This window comes from Aotus nancymaae, unplaced genomic scaffold (genome assembly GCF_030222135.1).
Source record: "Aotus nancymaae isolate 86718 unplaced genomic scaffold, 86718_ANA_hifiasm-v0.15.2.pri h1tg000022l_1, whole genome shotgun sequence".
NCBI lineage: Eukaryota > Metazoa > Chordata > Mammalia > Primates > Aotidae > Aotus > Aotus nancymaae.
Window position 1 is genome coordinate 46,717,268 of NW_026988435.1, and position 19,810 is coordinate 46,737,077.

General features: G+C 58.8%; 1 protein-coding gene across 1 annotated transcript; it reads right to left on the reverse strand.

Annotated features, from left to right (window-relative positions):
• Positions 1-803: 803 nt before the first annotated feature.
• Positions 804-17,511, reverse strand: DNMT3L (DNA methyltransferase 3 like). Its single transcript, XM_012447366.3, has 11 exons — positions 17,406-17,511; positions 17,044-17,088; positions 15,464-15,543; positions 15,269-15,381; positions 14,348-14,519; positions 11,086-11,173; positions 9,309-9,397; positions 6,833-6,908; positions 6,054-6,190; positions 4,197-4,282; positions 804-969 (listed from the first exon to the last, which is right to left on the reverse strand). Exons 1-11 carry the CDS (start codon positions 17,509-17,511, stop codon positions 804-806), a joined length of 1,158 nt encoding a protein of 385 aa, XP_012302789.2.
• Between the last annotated feature and the right edge of the window lie 2,299 nt (positions 17,512-19,810).

Genomic DNA, 19,810 nt, shown 5'->3' on the forward strand with positions numbered 1-19,810 from the left:
ACAAGCCTGGCCAACATGGCGAAACCCCGTCTCTACTAACAATACAAAGATTAGCTGGGTGTGGTGGCGCACACCTGTAATCCCAGCTAGTCAGGAGGTTGAGGCAGGAGAATCGCTTGAACCTGGTAGGTGGAGGTTGCAGTGAGCCGAGATCACACCACTGCACTCCAGCCTGGGTGACAGAGCGAGACTCCATCCAAAAACAGAAAAAGAAAAAAAAAAAAGAAAGCAAACAGCGGTCTTGGTCTCTTGGGGAAGGTTCCACCAATAAGTGCATCCCTTGGGACCCAGCGCAGGCGCTTCTCAGACGCCTCCTGCCCATTTCCCGCCTCCACTCCATGCCCTGCAGGATGCCAGCCTGCTGTGCCTATACTAGACACAACCAATACCTGTATTTTAGCTTCTCAGCTAGAACACAGAAATGTTTTCTCACAGAAATGTGTGAGCCATGACTGTGTGTGCTGTGAGCGTGTGACAGTGTGACTGAGCATGTGTGTGTGTGGATGTGTGTGACCATGAGGATGACTGTGTGTGTGAGCCATGAGTGTGTGTGCTGTGAGCGTGTGACAGTGTGACTGACCCACGACGTGCGGTCTGGGCCTCGCCCTGTCCCTGAGCCAGGGTGACGGGGGAGAGACCCTGGGTCTCCAGAACCCTGCGGAGTGTGGGCCTGCAGTGACACGAGGAAGCCAGAGACCAGCAACCAGCAAATGAAACGAGCGGAAGAGGAGAGGAAGACGGCGTCAGGAGAGCTGGGCTTGTTCTAGGAAGTCTTTTTTACTTTTCACAGTATAGTGACTCATTTATGAAGAGGAAGTGAGTTCTGTTGAAAAATACTTGAAATACTCTCTTAGGGGGAGAAAGCAGCTCTTCAGCAGCTTGATGGGCCGCTGGGTGGGGAGCTTGGAGCTCTGTCGGTTCTGAGCCAGCACGGACAATTCTTCTTCTGAAGGCAAGGCCGAGTGCCTGCTGCCAAGGGAAGGGGAGAGGGGAGGAGAGGGGAGGGGAGCTGTGAGCTGGTGCGGTGCCCAGGAGACAGGGCTGGGGACAAAGCGCTGCCGGGGGTGAGGGGAACAGCCTGTCTCTCAGTTGTCCCAGGCGCTAAGATTCCCAGAAGTCCCCACCCCATTCTGGGAGTTTTTCTCCAGGAGGTGGAGTGAGCAGCAGGGAACCAGGTGGCTGCCCCGTTTCCTGCCTCCACCGGCGGGGGGTGGGGGAAGGGGGGCGGATCCCCTGGGAAGCAGGCAGGGGGTGACAGGCAGGGTCCCCAAGGATCAGAGTCTTGGACTCTGAGAAATGAGTCCAGCTCCGTGTAAGGTCCCACTCTGTGTGAACTGCGAGCTCCACGGCCCTCGCTAGAGGACGTCACCATCCCTGGGCAACACCCCCAAGAGAAAAGGGCAAGACTCCGGGCAAAGGTTGGCCACATCCTCGCATTCCTGGGGAAGTCTATTCCAAAGCCCGCCCCCTGGGTTCCCAGGGCTGCCTGTGCTGGAAGCCCCAGCCCTGGGCGCAGGAGGGGAGGTGGGGAGAGGAAGGGGTCCCCTGCCAGCCTGCTGTGTGAGGGGCCCTTGGGAAGAGGGGCTTTGGAGACTTGGCAGTGATACCCCCTCTCACGCTCCCAGCCACCCCACTGGAGCCAAGGAACATTCCTCAGCTTATTCTGGGGTGAAGGCCTCCCTTGGGCAGTGGGGACTGTCTTTGACCATCCTGGGAGCGATGGTGGCCATCTCTGCAAAATGATTTCTCCTTTTAGTGAGGGGGTGTGTCTCACGTCACTGTGGGGACACCCAGAGCCTGGGAGGCACACCTGTGAGAAGGAGCTGCCAGCCTCCTTCTGGGAACCATGCGACCCCCAGGACAGGATGCAGGTGCATGCAGCCCTCGGAAGAGCCCTGCAGGGCCTCGCTCAGAATGGGGGGCCTGGGAAGAGGCAGCTGCCAGCCCATGGCCCAACCCTGCAGGGGCCGCACGTGTGGCCACTGGAGCGGAAGGAGGCGCCTTTGGTGGAGCAGCCTTGTGACCCTGGGTCCGCCACGTAAGGACCCTGATGGTGCGCTGTCCTCTCGCTAATGTGTGGACGCACATGGCTAAGGAGCCTCCAGGCCAGACAGCGCGTGAGGCATGCCCTGTAGCGCACACAGGTGTTGCTGGGTCTGCCCCCACCTTCACCCCTGCTCTCCCAGCCTCACAGAGCCTGACACGGCCCCCTCAAGGAGTGGTGTGGCGGGCAGCAGGACTAGGGTTAGGGGGAGGTTGTAGGGAGGCATGCAGGTGAGAGGGCTTCTAAGAGAAAGCATTCTAGGCCGGGCGCGGGGGCTCACGCCTGTCATCCCAGCACTTCCGGGGGCCGGGCGCAGTGGCTCACGCCTGTAATCCCAGCACTTTGGGAGGCCGAGGCGGGTGGATCACGAGGTCAAGAGATTGAGACCATCCTGGTGAACATGGTCAAACCCCGTCTCTACTAAAAATACAAAAAAAATTAGCTGGGCATGGTGGTGCACGCCTGTAGTCCCAGCTACTCAGGAGGCTGAGGCAGGAGAATTGCTTGAACCCAGGAGGCGGAGGTTGCGGTGAGCCGAGATCGCGCCATTGCACTCCAGCCTGGGTAACAAGAGCGAAACTCCGACTCAAAAAAAAGAAAGCGTTCTGGCAAAGCTCTTCAGCTCAGCCCCACTCAAACTCAAATCCAGGGGAGGCCAGGCCAGCAGGACCTGCGGGCACCACACCTTGGCAGGTGCCAGGCCACAGGATGATCATGGCATGGTGGAGAGCTGGGAGAATGCCAGAACCAGAGAGGTGAGAGGAAGAAGTTTCCAGAACTCACTCAGGAAGAGACATGACTCAGCTGAGCCAGAAGGCGCTGCTTCCACAGGAATGCACATGCATGCTGGGCACGCCAGGCAGGTGTGGGAGTGAGGGGATGGATGGGCGGCTGGCTGTGGGGTGCAAGGTCTGGGCCGTTCAGAAAGGCTGCCAAGGGGGGTAGGCAGCTGGGAGAGACCATGGGTGTGGCGGGAGGGCATGTGGGGCGGGGCCGTGTGTTTAAGGCACCGGAAGGTGAGGACGGAGGCCCAGGAGTGTGCTGTGGGTGTGCAAGCGTGTGGGTGGGTGTGAGACTGATGCATGTGTGCCTGTGTTTGTGTGAGTGAGCACATGTGAACATGTGTGAGCATGTGACAGTGTACTGAGCAAGTGTGTGTGGATGAGTGTGACCGTGGTGATGAATGTGTATATGTGAGCCGTGAGTGTGTGTGCTGTGAGCGTGTGACAGTGTGACTGAGCATGTGTGTGTGGATGTGTGTGACCATGAGGATGACTGTGTGTGAGCCGTGAGTGTGTGTGCTGTGTGAACATGTGACAGTGTGACTGAGCATGTGTGTGTGGATGTGTGTGACCATGAGGATGACTGTGTGTGTGAGCCATGAGTGTGTGTGCTGTGTGAACATGTGACAGTGTGACTGAGCATGTGTGTGTGGATGTGTGTGACCATGAGGATGACTGTGTGTGTGAGCCATGAGTGTGTGTGCTGTGTGAACATGTGACAGTGTGACTGAGCATGTGTGTGTGGATGTGTGTGACCATGAGGATGACTGTGTGTGTGAGCCATGAGTGTGTGTGCTGTGAGCGTGTGACAGTGTGACTGAGCATGTGTGTGTGTGGATGTGTGTGACCGTGGGGATGACTGTGTGTGTGTGAGCCATGAGTGTGTGTGCTGTGAGCGTGTGACAGTGTGACTGAGCATGTGTGCGTGTGGATGAGTGTGACCGTGGGGATGACTGTGTGTGGGGGGGAATGACTGCATGAGCACACAGGTGTGTGGATGAGCATGTGAGTTGTGTGAGTGCGGCTGAGTGTGAGCACACGTGAGGCGCCTGTGGGTGTGCGAGGGAGGTGAGGAGGCGACACAGAGGGAAAGCCTGGAGGCTGCAGCCGATCCAGGGCCAGGCCGTTAAGGCACATGAGGGTTTCCAGGGGCTGGACCCTGAGAAGCTGAGAGCCAGCACTGGAGAAGGTCCCCAAGAGGAAAGGGGCGTCCTTGGGCTTCGGTGCCTCCAGGGTCTAAGGGTGCTCCCGAGGGCCACCAGGGCAGAGGTTGCTCTGGGCTTGGCTCTGCTAGACAGACACTGTTTCCTTGGTGAACCCCACTTCTGGGTCCTCCTGGCCCTGAACGGCTCCAGCTGCCCGGGAAATACCTCCTGATGGCTGGGATGTTGCTCCACACTCGGACAGCGCCCTGCAGGACTCCGCCGCAGACATCCGGGATGGTGGCCTGCTCCATCTGGGGATGGGAGGGGTGGCCGTGGGTCAGGGGACCTGGACGGTGAGCGCTGCCCCCCCGACGGGCCCACTGGCCTCAGCTGCCAATGGCCCTATGCGGTCGACCGACTTTCTAGCCTGACTGGGTCCTCTACGTCCCCGCCTTTTTCTTAAACATCACCTTTGGAGAAAACAGCTGATGAATCATTTTAAACCAACAGAACAGACTCTGTGGCAGTAAGATACCAATTACAGACGGGACTTCAGGCACGCTAGGAAGGGTGGAGCCGCGTGCCCCACACCCAGAGGACGGACTCTGCCCTCACCACCGCCGCTTTGCCTCCAGCGGCTACACAAGCACCGGCCCCCGTCGATGAGCAAGATTCAGACGACCGCAGCTCATCCACCTGCAGACGCCGGGTGACCCCGTCCCACCGCCGTGACCACGGCTCTGATTGGGCGGGACACTGACTTCAGGAACCTCCTCCTGGTAAGGGACCCCCACCATGGACCGGCTCTGGCCGGTTTACAGAGGCTGCGCACTTGAGCGCCTGCGTGTCCTGAGAAGACTCTGACGTTTAGGGCCTCACGGCGACAGTCACATGTGAAGGCTCCACCCAGGCACGAACGCGGGCCGCATGTTACACACGTTTGCTTAGTATGCGTGCAGCAGGGGCCCTTTATAAATATTCGCCGCTCCTCCATAACCTGCTCAGCACGGAGCCCCTGCCCTGGCCACCCCTGCCCTTCCAAACGCCTCCTCCTGGCTCTGGTCCTGGCAGCGGAGACCACGCTTCCCAGCCTGGGGAACAAGGCTTTGCAAGCTGTCCCCCCGTTAGAGAAACAGCCTCCTGTTTTAAAAGCACAGACCTTGTGGTTCTCAGTTCGTGGAGTCTGGGAAACAGAAAGACTCCGTCTCCTGATAGCACCGGAGTCCAGAACGGACCCCGCTTCCCTGGACCCCAGCCTCTCCATGAGATTCCCAGCACCAGAAGACCCTGGACCCCTCCTGGACCCTTGACCCTGTCTGGACTCTCGACCCTGTCTGGACTCTCGACCTTACCTGTAACCTCAACCCCATCCAGACCCTTGACCCCACCCAGACCCCAGCAAATCTCCAGCCCACAGGTGCTGCCCGCTCGGTGGTCGGAGCCCTCGCTGGTTGCGGCCCCTCTGTGCAACCGAGAGCATGAGGAACGTCCCCCTCCTGACCCTTGCGCCTGTCTCCTGTGGCCTGTCTCCTGTGGCCTGTCTCCTGTGGCTGAGGTGTGGCAGTCCCTGCCCCACCCTGGAAGTATCTGGAACACCCGGCCTGTCCGTCCCAGATGGATCCGTCACTGAGCCCAAAAGTGGTTCCTCTGATAATTGGGATTCAGACGCATGAAGAAAGGCTGTTTATGTGAGTGTGTGGTGTGAGCATGTGTGTGTGGTGTGCCCGTGTGTGAGGCAAGTGTGTGCACCTGTGAGTGTGTGTGGTGTGACATGCACGTGTGTGTGCAGACTGAGGGGGCAGGGCGGGAGGAGGTGAGTCCCCGCAGCTGAGTTCTGCGAGCACGGGAGAGGTGCGAGGTGGGACCACCCTCCATGGCCGTCCTGGAAGGAGTCTGGTGTCCCAGGCACCACAGCCCCTGCCTGAGCCGCGCAGCAGCTCTCCTGAGTCCTTTGCCCACCTGGAAAGCGGGGGCCGCAGGGGGCCTGGCCCGGAGCCTGGAGTGTAGGCTGAGCTCCACCCCAACAGCCCCTCCCTCACATGGGCATGGGCCAGAGGGAGGACCGCCCGGCCACCCACACACCTCCAGGAAGCGATACACGAGGTCTTGGTCTTCTTTGTTTAGCCTCAGATGGTCCACGAACATCCAGAAGAAGGGCCGGGTGCTGCCCGAGGGCCGAGCGTACTGCAGGAGCCGGTGGAACTGGAACAGGTACCAGGCTGGGGGAACAGGGTGGAGGGCTCTGGGGATGTTCAGGTGCATCTGGGCAGGGGCCTAAGGAGCCTGAGGCACGAGAGCAGGGCTGGGGGCATCGAGGGGATGTGCCGGCCTGGGTCTGAGGGGTCCCCTGCCCCTGTGGCAGCTCTGTCCCTCCAGCAGCAATAGAGGCCTGAGGGCGTGGGACTCGCTGTGCCAGAGCCACAGAGGTGCAAGGAACCCCCTCCCCGGCAGGCCCGGCGTTGGGAAAAGACGGGCAACCTGAGTGAGCCAGGAGCTGACGGCAGAGCGCCTGCCCGGCGCAAATACCGCCCTCTGGAGGGAGCTCCAAAGGACACGTGAGCTGCAGAGACGTGGGCAGGCTGGGGGGCTGCACGGGGCCAGCGGGGAGCCTGTGGCGACGGGCTTGCTCACTCTCCTGCTCATCATGAGGGTGTGTGGGTGTATAGCTCGGTCAGAACTCATGGAGTTGTGCAACTTACTGTCAGTGATGCCTCAATAAAGCTGTTTTTAAAAAAGTGCAGACACTTCACAGTTTCTGCCCTGGCATGTGGTGGGGACGGGGGAGAGGAAACAGGGTAGGGGGCAGGCTGCCCGGGGAACCGGAGCTGACCACAGGCCGTTTCTGAAGCATCATCACTCACCAGGAGGATGGTCACAGGCGTGGCCGGGGGCAGGTGTGGCGCCATACAGGAGGTCGAACGGGCCCCACTCCTCCACCTGCAGGAGAGAGGGCGTGGCACTGAGGCAGCAGGTGTCCCCAGAGCGGACCCTGCTCAGCTGGCAGGACCCGCAGGCCGGGGCGAGCCGTGGAGTGGAGCCCACGAGGGCAGAGCCACCCGCAGCCGCCACCAGCCTCAGGGGCTGCCTGCCTGGAGCCCAGAGGAGACTGTGCTGTGAGTTTGGGGACTGAATTCTGCCCAAATTCCTTTCTAAGGAGCGTGGGGGAATCACGCCTTACAAACCACAAAAGCTTGTTAAATGGGTGTTTCTGACCCGGTATACGGCGACTCTGCCATGGCATCACCCGGCAGACAGCAGACCTCCTTATTTTCACTCAAGCATTCCTTTCTACTGACTCCAAGTTTTCAGGCAAAGCTTAACTCTTTCAACCAACTGCCAACTGAAGAATCTCTAAACCCACCTCTAACCTGTAAGCCCTGCTCCAAGATATCCTACCTTTTGGGGCTAAACCAATGTGCACCTTCTATGTATTGATTATTTATTGATTTATTGATTTTTTTGAGATGGGATCTCACTTTGTCACCCAGGCTGTGGTGCAATGGCGAGATCTCGGCTCACTGCAACCTCCACCTCCTGTGTTCAAGTAATCCTCCTGCCTCAGCCTCTGGAGTGGCTGGGACCGCAAGTGAGCCCCGCCACACCAGCCAACGTGTTTGTATGTCTGGTAGAGATGAGGTTTCACTATGTTGCCCAGGCTGGTCTTGAACGCCTGAGCTCAGTGTACTGGGATTACAGGCGCGAGACACCGCGGCAGACCTGTGTACTGGTTTCTGATTCTATCTGCCATTCCCGTCTCTCTGAAATGTATAAAACCAAATTGTAACTGACTGCCTCGGGTGCACGTCTTCGGGACCTCTCGAGGGACTGTTTCCCGGACCATGGTTCAGAATAAGCCTGTTTAAATACTTTGGCAGAATTTGGTTTTTCTGTCTGTCATCACATTGCCCTTGGAGAGCCAGTCCTGGGAGCCCCAACACCGCAGACCACCTGAGAAGGTAAGTGACTCTGTCCTGTGTGAACACAGCAGGCAGTGTCCGTTGTCAGCGGGACACAGCCTTCCCTGCTGGGCAGAAACAGCCGCTGCAGAGCACCCATGACCAGGCCGCTCCATGGCCGAGCCGGAAGACAAATCACAGCCACCCCCCAGTCCTGCCCGAACACAGACAAGACAAGGGTGCCCTTCAGCCAGGAAAGTGACCAAGGGGGGGCTGTGGGCAGCGCTGGCTTCATAAACAGTGACGGCCCTCATCCTGTCTTTCTTCTTCAGAAAACATCAACGGCTGGGCACGGTGGCTCATGCCTGTAATCCCAGCTACTTGGGAGGCCAAGGCGGGTGGATCACCTGAGGTCAGGAGTTCAAGACCAGCCTGGCCAATATAGTGAAACCCTGTTTCTCCTAAAAATACAAAAAATTAGCTGAGCGTGGTGCGCCTGTAATCCCAGCTGCTTGGGAAGACTGAGGCAGGAGAATCGCCTGAACCCGGGAGGTGGAGGTTGCGGTGAGCTGAGATTGTGCCACCGCACTGCAGCCTGGGCAACAGAGAGAGAGACTCCGTCTCTTGACAGCACCAGAGTCCAGAACGGACCCCGCTTCCCTGGACCCCCCTCAAATCACGTAACAGCCGGAATCCCATTAGCCCCAGACTCCTCACGGGGCCTCTGGTGCATCCTCCCCATGTAGCCAGAGGAGAAACCTGTTAACGGCAGGTGTTACGTGCGGGTCTCTGAGTGACAGCTTTACTGTGTGGGCAGCGGAGCTGATGGGGGCTGCTGGTGCCAGGCTGGCACCCCCAAAGACCCGCACACAGGTGGGTGCACGGGTTTCCCTAACAGCAGTGTGGGAAGGCGCCGGGGCAGCGGGGACTCCGGCCCGCAGAGGGAACCCACGGCTGGAGCCGCGTCATCTTCCAGCAGCAGGAGAACGCCTTCAAACAGCGACCGGTTGTCCAGGTCAAGGCCCAGCCTCCTCATCTTAGAGGGTGGAGTGGGGTCCAGCTCCTCCTTGCCGGATGGTGCCCCATCAAAGGCAGTGGAAACTGGCACTTGGCTTTCAAGGCGTTGGACAAGATGCTTGCCCAGCTGCCCTGCTCTGGCTCTGGCAGTGCTGGGACCACAACCGCCTGCTGCTCAGCCCTGCACTGCTGTCGGGGGGCTGCCAGACCCCGGACCACAACCGCCTGCTGCTCAGCCCTGCACTGCTGTCGGGGGACTGACCACTGCCAGACCCCGGACCCGCACCGGGCTGCCGAGAGGCCGGGGGGTTCGGGGCTCCCCCCAGCGCTGCTGCCGCCTCCTTGCCCACCTCATACTTGGCATTGCCTGAGGGACCCCGCGCCCCTGCTCACACGCGGTCCTAAAGTGTGCAGCGGTACTCACGTCCTTCCTCACTACGTCTGTGACGTCATCCAAGTGCTTCAGCTGCCCCTGGTCAGAACCGCTTCCCAAAAAGCCCAGACTCGTCAGCTCTGGATGGGGAGACCAGAAGGCCCAGTGGGTGAGCGTGGATTGTGCCACTACAGGGACTCGAAGGGCTGGTGGCCGATCAGAGGACCCTCTTACCATTAAGGAGACAATTTTTTTTTTGAGATGGAGTTTTACTGTTATTGCCCAGGCTGGAGTGCAGTGGCGTGATCTCGGCTCACCACAACCTCCACCTCTGCGGTTCAAGCGATTCTCCTGCCTCAGCCTCCCAAGTAGCTGGGATTACAGGCATGCGCCACCATGCCCGGCTAATTTTTGTAGTTTTAGTAGAGACAGGGTTTCACCATGTTGGCCAGGCTGGTCTCGAACTCCCAACCTTAGGTGATCTGCCCGCCTCAACCTCCCAAAGTTCTGGGATTACAGGCGTGAACCACTGTGCCTGGCTTGGGCAACACAGCAAGTCACCATATCCACAAAAAAAATTTTTTTTTTGAGACAGAGTCTTGCTCTGTCACCACGTGCCAGGCTGGGGTGCAGTGGCACGATCTTGGCTCACTGCAACCTCTGCCTCCTGGGTTCAAGCAATTCTCCTGCCTCAACCTCCCAAGTAGCTGGGACTACAGGTATGTGCCACCATGCCTGGCTATTTTTTTTTTGTTTATTTATAGAGATGGGTTTTCAACATGTTGGTCAGGCTGGTCTCCAACTCCTGATCTCCAATTGATCTGCCTGCCTCAGCCTCCCAAAGTGTTGGGATTATAGGTGTGAGCCACTGAGCCCGGCCTGACTTCATCTTTTTAGTGATGTGGCAGGAGGATTTAGGATGGAGGTTTTGTCTCATAATAAGCTAAACAAGCAGACATCACCAAGTATTGATTTAAGAATGTCAAGAACTAAGGCTGGGTGTGGTGGCTCACGCCTGTAATCCCAGCACTTTGGGAGGCAGAGGTGGGTGGATCACCTAAGGTCAGGAGTTCGAGGCTAGCCTGGCCAACATGGTGAAACCCTGTCTCTACTAAAAATACAAACATTAGCCGGGCATGGTGGTGCACACCTGTAGTCCCAGCTACTCTAGCTGAGGCAGAAGAATCATCACTTGAACCGGGGAGGTGGAGGTTGCAGTGAGCTGAGATTGCGCCACTGCACTCTAGCCTGGTAACAGAGTGAGACTTCTCCCCCTCCCCCAAAAACGTCAAGCACTGTATTAGAGCAGCAGGCATTTTTGGGATGCGATGTCACCACTGGTTAGGAATCCAGAGCGGTGGAGTCCACTCCACTGTTCAGCTGGTGTGAGCTGCGGAGCCCTGGGACCACCTAGGAGGAAGCCCGGGTTGCCTCAGCCCCGCCTGGGCAGCAAGACCTGGGGCAGGCTATGGGGGCCGTGGAATCAGGCTCCCGGTCAGCTGCATGGGGCAGATACGCACCCCTGAGTGAGGCTGCTCTGAGACACTGTGGCATTAGCAGATGTCCCCGGGGGACCCATCCCTAACAGAGGTGGCCAGAGGCGAGGGAGTGTCTTCAGGGATTCTGCCTTGCCTACAGGGCCAGAAGACAAGTGGGATTTCCAAAGGCCTCAGCACAGGCCCGGGGTGGAGGACACCAGCAGGCAGCCAGCCTGGGGACAGAGGTTTGGGTGGAGGAGGGTGTGGGGACCCCGGGGGTGGGTGGCCTGTGAGGCAGCCAGGTGTGTGGAGGCATCTTCCTGTGTGTCTTCGGAACATCACTGACTCACCTTTCTTGATGTCCCCAAAAAGGGCCAGCACCCGCACCGGCTGTCTCCTCCACACAGGCAGGGTTTCGAACATCTCAAGTGGACTCTTCTATTTATTAAAACACCAAAACAGGACATTGTGCCGGCTATTAGGTTACAGAGCCCTTGAGTTACAATAAAAACGCTTCCCCGGATGAACGCTCACCCGAGACTCATCGGAGACGTACCTGTTGAAGCCTGACTGGGCCTGTCCTGACCCCGTTACCCCTGTGAAGCGCCCACCCCTGCCCCAGCCTCGACCTCCCTCTCTGACCCCCAGCCTTCTCCAGCCAAGGGACAGTAGGTGTGGAAGGGTTTACTGATTTTTTTTTTTTTTGAGATGGAGTCTTGCTCTGTAGCCCAGGCTGGAGAGCAGTGGCGCCATCTCGGCTCACTACAAAATCTGCCTCCCGGGTCCCAGTTCAAGCAATTCTCCTACCTCAGCCTCCCAAGTAGCTGGGATTACAGGCACGAGCCACCATGCCCAGCTAATTTTTGTATTTTTTAGTAGAGATGGGGTTTCACCATGTTGGGCCGTCTGGTCTTGAACTACTGACCTCATGATCTGCCCGCCTTGGCCTCCCAAAGTGCTGGGATTACAGGTGTGAGCCACTGCACCCGACTATTTTTTTTTTTAAACAGATGATTGCTGTCACCCACGCTGGAATGCAGTATGTGATCTCGGCTCACCACAACCTCCACTCCCCGGGTACAAGCGATTCTCCTGCCTCAGCCCCCCAAGTAGCTGGGATCATAGGCATGCACCACCATGCCCAGCTAACTTTCGTATTTTTAGTAGAGTTTCACCACGTTGGCCAGACTGGTCTTGGTCACCCAGGTAGCTTCGAGAGAGCCTCGGAGAAGAGACCCCCGAGGTCAGAGCCACCCAGGGAGAGGTGAGCCTTGGGGGCAGGTGAGGCCCTGCAGTTGCCCTGCCCCTGTCAACCAGCCGGTCCAGGCGGGCAGCTGGCTCTGACCTCACCTGCTCTGTTAAAGAGCCAGACCCTCCTCAAGGCCCAAAACTCGGGAGGCCTCGGCTTTCAGAGCTCTAGGTTCTATTCCCACAAAAATACCAGCCCAGCTTCTTCTCCAAGAAAATATCGCATGTCGGATGACGCTGGGGCTGCGTGGTGGGGGGACCGTGGAGGTTTCAGCAGTGGCATCGGGGCTGGGGTCGTGGCTGTGGACGGGGCCGGGGCCGAGGCCATGGAGCTTGAGGAGGGAGGGCTGAGGATAAGGAGTGAACACCTGTCACCAAGCTGGGCTGCCCGGTCAAGGACATGGAGATCAAGTCCGCAGAGAACTACCTCTTCTCCCTGCTCATCAAAGAATCTGCGATCATTGACGTTTCCCTGGGGGCCTCCCTCAAGGACGCAGTTTTGAAGAAACTGTGTCTCAAAGACTGTGTCTTTGAGAGAGGTGCAGAAGCAGACCCGCGCCGGCCAGCGCACCAGGTTCAAGGCCTTTGTTGCCATCGGGACTACACAATGGCCGTGTCCATCTGGGTGTTAAGTGCTCCAAGGAGGCGGCCACTGCCGTCCGTGGGGCCATCACCCTGGCCAAGCTCTCCATCGTCCCTGTGCACAGAGGCTACTGGGGGATGGGATCGGCAAGCCCCACACTGTCCCTTGCAAGGTGACAAGCCGCTTCGGATCTGTGCTGGGGCACCTCATCCTCGCTTCCGGGGGTACTGGCATCGTCTCGGCGCCTGTGCCCAAGAAGCTGCTTATGTTGGCTGGTATCATGACTGCTACACCTCAGCCAGGGGCTGCACTGCCGTCCTGGCCACCTTTGATGCTGTCTCAGACCTACAGCTGCCTGACCCCCGACCTCTGGAAGGAGGCTGTATTCACCAAGTCTCCCTATTAGGGGTTCACTGACGACCTTATCAGTGTGTACCAGCGTCTGCGTGCAGAGGACCCAGGCCCCAGCTGTGGCTACAGCACGGTGTTTATATACAAGAAAAATAAAGTTAATTAATCCTGAAAAAAGATACCACCCCACCTGACCCTTTCCTTAGAAGTAGGGCAGGTTGAAGCCTGCTGGGCAGGGAGAGATGACTTCGCTCAACCTTAAGAATGTGAGCTGGAGGCCGGTGCAGTTTCACGCTTAGCTCAGGGATGCCTTGCTCCCCGCTGCTGCCTCACTGAGAGCCACACCCCTTCTAGAGGAGCTTCCTGTGGGTGGCCTGCAAATTTAAACAGACTGGGGGTGTCAGGTGCAGTGGCTCATGCCTGGCATCCCAGCCCTTTGGGAGACTGAGTCAGGTGGATAACGAGGTTGGGAGTTCGAGACCAGCCTGGCCAGCATGGTGAAACCGCGTCTCTACTAAAAGTACAAAATTAGCCAGGCGAGGTGGCGCATGCCTATAATCCCAGCTACTTGGGAGGCTGAGGCAGGAGAATCACTTGAACCCGGAAGGCTGAGTTTGTGGTGAGCCGAGACGGTGCCATTGTACTCCAGCCTGGGCAACAAGAGCAAAACTCTGTCTCAAAAAAACCAAGAAACAAAACCAGACCAGGGGACTCGGCACAGTAGAAATGGTTCTCTTGCAGCTCAGGAGGCCAGAGGTCTGAAGTCACAGTGTGCCGGCCGGCAGGGCAGATGAGCCCGGCCTCTCCCCCAGCTCTCAGGGCTGCTGGCACCCATAGCTGGTGGATGCCTCACTCCAGTCTCTGCCTCCATCACCATGTCACTGCCTTCCCTGCCTCCACGTCCCAGATCTCTTACAGGGACACTAGTCGCAGCATTAGGGCCACCCTAAGTCCAGAATGACCTCACCTCATGACCCTCAACTAAAGCAATAGGGCAAAGGCCCTATTTCCAGATAAGATGACATCCCCAGGCAGGGCTTAGGACCCGGGCACACCTCTCGGGACACAGTTCCACCCTCTCCGCCTTTGTCCGGGGCTCCCACCTGGCCCCCCGGCTCCTCGGCTGGACTCCCAAGAAGGGCCCACATCTGGCCGGCATCGGCCAGGGCATTTGCTCCTGGACGCTGGACTTTGAGACGTGCTGAGGACGTGCCAGCCACCCTCTCCTGGCCCTCTCCCACCTGCTAGCAGAGCCTCGTTCCTAGGCTTGGAAGAAACAAAACTGCCATACCAAAGCCATTTACTCAAAGCCACCCGAGTGGAAGCCGCTATCGGAGGAACCCAGGAAAGAGTGTTTGCTGCGAAGCCTGCGGCGCTGCTGCCCAGGCGCCCTGGCATTCCGCCGGCCCTGCCCCCCGCGGGCTCCTCACCGACTCCTGGTCGTAGAAGGCCTTGAGATGGCTACGCCACTTCTTCCGGCGCTGGAGCAGCCCGCTGCGGGAGAACGGCAGGCACAGGAAGCACACCCAGTTGCTCATGGCGTGCACCTTCCCCGAGGTCCCGGGGCCGACCAGGATATCCACACACTCGAAGCAGTAGCATCTAGGGTCAGACAGAAAACCACGGCGGCGGACGTGACAGCCCGCGTGTGCCAAGGATGGCAGAGGGGGGCCTGAGCCTTGCTTCGGAGGGAAAAGTCACGCTGGAGCTCACTCTGGGAAGGCCAGGTGGTAGACCGGGCAAGGGGGACACGGTCCTTCCTAGGGACGCAGCGTGACAGGAGCCGAGCCGGGTGCAGAGGACAGGGAGGCAGGCTCATAGACAATGACAGATCTCAAGGAACCCCCTAAGCCACCTGTCTGCCCCCAAACTCTGGAGCCTGAGGAAACAGCGTAGGGACTCCCAGCAAAACCAGAGGTAGGAACACCAGCTGGGGGAGACAACTTGGGGTGGGGGGAGCTGTGAAAACGAGGATGGCCCAGGACAGAGGGGACGGGCCGACGGATGGAGCCGGGGCTGGGGAGTAATGGCTGAGGGCTGCACATGCCCCTGGTCACCCTTGGTCGTGACTGGCAGCCTGGGTGTGGGGTTTCCATCACCGCAGTGATGAGGCAATACCAATACTGAATGAAAAATCAGTCGCCAGCTGCAGACGCCCGACTCCCGTACGTCAGGGCTCTGTGCCCAGGAGGAACACATTTGAGGCAGAAACCAGAAGCTTCCAGGGAAATCCTCCTTTTGGGAGGAAAAGCCCCCCACACTCCAGAATGAGTAGCTGAAGGATGGATGCGTCCTCAGCCCCTGGCAGTGACTCCTTCACCCTTTGCCCCCGGGCAGGGCCCCGGCCTCACCGGGTGCAATCGGGGTTTTCGCAGATGAGCAGCGTCCCCCCAGAGGAGCAGATGGAGCAGTAGGACTGGTACCCGTCCTCGTCGTACAGGAAGAGGGCGTCCAGGAACTTGTCCTTGGAAGGAGCGAAGCGAGGCTGGCTTCTGCCCTCCGCGCTCTGAGGCCGTGAGGGAGTCACGCCCAGCCTCCCTGCCTACCTTACATGGAGCGCACATCCCTCCCTCAAACAGAGGGTGCCGCGTGTGAACCTGGAAGCTTCTGCAGCAGAGGCAGATCTCTAAAGGAAACATTCAAAGTGCAGGGTGTTTTACGGTGACGTCAAATGCAGTGGAAGACTTAGGAATACATTTAGCCAAAGCAGCGTGAGGCTTCTACACCGAAAACTGCAAAACACGGGTAAAAGGTGTTAAGGAATACAAAAATTAGCCGGGCTGCTGGTGCGTGCCTGTAGTCCCAGCTACTCAGGAGGCTGAGACAGGAGAATCGCCTGAACCCAGGAGGCGGAGGCTGCAGTGAGCCGAGATCGCACCGGTGCACTCCAGCCTGGGCAACAAGAGCAAAACTCCGTCTCGAAAAAAGAAAGAAAGAAAGAAAGACATTAAGGAAGCCGGGCCTGGTGCCTCAAACCTACAATCCCAGCACTTTGGGAGGCTGAGGAGAGCGGATCATCTGAGGTCAGGAGTTTGAGACCAGCCTGGCCAACATGGTGAAATCCTGTCTTTAAAAAAAAAAAAAGAAAGATGCTAAGAAAGACGGAACAAAATGGAAAGCTATCCTGTGTTCATGGATCAGAAGACTTAATATTGGCTGGGTGCAGTGGCTCGCGTCTGTAATCCCAGCACTTTGGGAGGTTGAGGTGGGCAGATCACCTGAGTTCAGGAGTTCAAGACCAGCCTGGCCAACATGGCAAAACCCTGTTACTACTGAAAATACAAAAATTAGCTGGGCATGGTGACGGGTGCCTGTACTTCCAGCTACTCGGGAGGCTGAGGCAGGAGAATCACTTTAACCTGGGAGACGGAGGTTGCAGTGAGCCAAGATCATGCCTCTGCACTCCAGCCTGGGGGACAGAGTGAGACTCTGTCTCCAAAAAAAAAAAAAAAAGACTTAATGTTGTTAAAAGAGCATGAGTCCCCAAATGGATTTGCAGACCCCTCTCTAAATCCCAGCCGGCTTTTTGGCAGGAGTTGACAGTCTGATCCTAAATCCGTTTGGAAATTCGAGGGCTCCAGAAAAGGCAAACGCGCGTGGAGACAAAGTCAAGGAGTGGCTGCTAGAGCTAGAGAAGCGGGGCAGGAGCCGGGGCTCGGAGGGGCCGGCGCTAGACAGGGATTTTCTTTTGGGGGTGATGAAAATCTTCTAAAATTAGATAGTGATGATGGTTGCAATTGTAAATAAACTGAGATACCTCAAACTGTATGCTCTAAATGAAGCTGCAGGGGCCTTGGGAGAGGGAGAAGGGGCACAAGTGGCGTATGGGGCCCTCAGGCTGGAGTGCGGTGCACTCACCGCGGCTTCCATCTCCCCGGCTCAGGCGATCCTCCCAACTCAGCCACATGGGTAGCTGGGACTACGGGCGCGTGCCACCATGCCTGGTTAATTCTTTTCTTTTTTTGTAGAGACAGAGTCTCACTACGTTGCCTAGGCTGGTCTCAAACTCCTGGGGCTCAAGTGATTCTCCCACCTCGGCCTCCCAAAGTGCTGGGATTATAGGTGTGAGCCACCACGCCGGCCTCTTTCACCTGGCTGTGGGTAAGCGTGCAGACACTCCACTCACCTTCTATGTTCCGCTGGTTAACCTTGACTTCATATGCAATAAGCTCTGGAAAAGAACAGAAGAAGTAGCCCCTTTCCTTCCTCCTCTGATCTCTTAATTTAAATACGGCCAAGAAGTGAGCGTCGCTGGTTCATTTTCCGAAGCCACAGGAGCCTGAGCGCCTCTCCCACCCCTCCCCCACACCTTATCTTGGTGTGTCAAATGCCTCGCCCCGGGGGAAGGCTGTGGGTGGGGAATCTCCTGCCCTTGCTGGGGGTATCTGAAAAATGCATTAACATTCCAGAAGCCTGGAACTCCAGACCTTGTCCAGGCCTGGGGGCCGCGTCCTACGTGACTGGTCCGACAAGCAGATGAGCCCTCACCTCTGCCTGTGGCCGGGGGAACAGGGCTTGAGAGCCCACTGGATCCCACCAAGATCACGTCCATGCTGGGCTCGGCCTCCAGGTCCAGGGCTGGGGTGGCTGCCATGGGGACGCCACGCCGGGACACAGGACACGCAGACACAGAAGGGAGAAAGCCGTCAACACACTCCAGCACTGGAAGCAGCTTGCTGAGCAGACCCTGCCCTGCTCAGGCCACCTGCACACCAGTGACACTCACCTGCCCAACCAGGGATGAGAAGCAGGAAGGCCGAGGCCACTGCCAGCCCTGAGAGGGCCTCGAGGGTCCCCTGTGGTGTGCACCCTGCCTGCCTGGCCCTGTCACCACCTGGAGGATGGGTGGTTCACTTCTCCCCAGAAAGGGGAGGGCAGGGGCCTCATGAGGACAGGGGCCAAGGGCCGCTGCAGTCCCTGCTTTCCTCTGGCCCAGGCTTCGACCCCTCAGGGACACTCATCCTCCAGCCTCCCACAGTGTCCCCCAGGCCAGCAGGGACCCCTGGGGATGGTCTTGGCCAGCCACACCCTCAAAGGCAGGACGCCAGGGAGAGGGAGAAAGAGACTCACCGATTTCACAGGGCTGCCGCCAGGGCTCCGGATAGAGGCAGCAGGCGGGTTCAAGGTTACGGCCGTCTGGGTCTTGCAGGCGCGGGGTCCCAAGGGAGGAGTGGGCCATGGAACCAGGGATGGTGCAGGGAAAGAATGATCTGGAAGGATCCAGGCCCACCAGGGACAGTGGGGGCCAGAGGACTCCTGGCTGTGGGGGTGAAGAAACTGGGCGTGTCTGCGGGGGCGGGGAAGGGCGGGGGCGGGGCAGCCTTCAGGGCTGGAGTGGAGTGGGAGGGGTCCGGAGCTGGAGGGTCACTGGGGTGGGGAGCTGGGAAGTTCGCGGTGGCAGGGAACCCTCAGGTGGGGTAGGTTAAGCACTCAGCGGGGCTGGGGGATTGGGGTACAGAGAATGGGGCCCTTGGGGTGAAGTGTGGGGTGCGGTCTAGGGACCTTGGTGGGGGATGGGGCTCAGGGGAGGGGTGGAGATGGGAGGACTAGGGATGGGGCAGATGGGGGGGTTTCAGTAGGGGGCGCCCTTGGAGTGGGGTGGAGGATGGGGTGGCTGTGGGGTTGGGGCAGGGCGCTCAGGGGTGGGCTTGGGAAGGTCATGCGGGTGGGCTTCAGGGCAGAGGTGGGGAAAGGGATGAGGGTGGAGGTGTGGTGGGTGGCGGTGGGGCAGGGGTGAGGTGCGGGTGGGCGGAGAGGTGGAGGTGGGGCTGGTGGAGGTGTGGGTGGATGAGGCCTAAGTGGAGGTGCCCTGAGGGCAGGGTGGGCAGGTGGCTTGTGGGACTCAGGGAGCTGTGTCCAGGGATTAGGAAGGGAGTGGGGGTGGGGTGGATGGTGAGTTGGAGATGGGGCATTCAGGGGAGGTGGTCCTCTGGCGGGGTGGGGGTGATGACAGGGTGGGGGTGGGCGCTCAGGGGTGGGCTCGGTAGGGGGAAGGAGTGGCGGGGTGAGAGCAGGAGTGAAGGTGTGATGAGGTTTCAGTGGAGGTGGCCTTTGGGGCAGGACAGGGGTGCAAATGGGGTGGGGATGGGCCTTAGGGAGCTCAGGGTCGGTCAGGATGAGAGGGTGGGGGTAGATGGTGAGGAGGAGATGGGAAAAGGGCATTCAGGAGCTTGGTGTTTGGGAGGGGCTTGGGAGCTCAGTCTGGAGCCCCAGGGATGAGGGCCGCTGTGGGGGAGATAAGCAAACAGGGAAGGGTGGGGTAAGGGGTGTTGGGCGGGGAACATCAGGGCAAGTAGGGGGTTTGGGGCTGGGAGGGGTAGGTTCAGAGTGGGGGATGGAAGGTGGGGCAGGAAAGGGAGCAGGTGGGTGGGGTGGGCAGAGGGGCACTGTGGGAGGTGTGGGTGGGTTGGAAGGGAGACTTTATTGGAGGGAAGTTGGGGGCTTCAGAGCAGAGGGCGGAGGACCGCTGGGCAGGGCTGGAGCCTCAGGACGATTATGGTGGTGGAAAGTAGAAGACCCTTGCGGGCGGGAGGTGACGCCCCAGAAGTGTGGGCTGGGCCTGGTGACTTCCTCTGGCAAGTACCACATGAGGGGTCACCACACAGGGACAGCCTGATGGCCCCTCAGCCCCTGGCAGGAGCGGAGGCTGCCCAGTGCCTGAGGCCTCCTCCCAGGAGGACACTGAGGGGCTGTGACGTTGAAATGTCCTGTGTCTCCAGGACGGAGAGGGCATGTCTCGTGGTGGCTGATTCTAGGGCGTCTGCAGGTTCATTAGTGTAATCCCAGCGTCCACCGTGGCCTGAGGGCTGGGTGGGGTCGAGGCTGGTCGGGACTAGCACCTCAAGGTTTGTATAACTTCAAAGCTGTTTTAATGGTTTCTTTGGTTTTTTTAA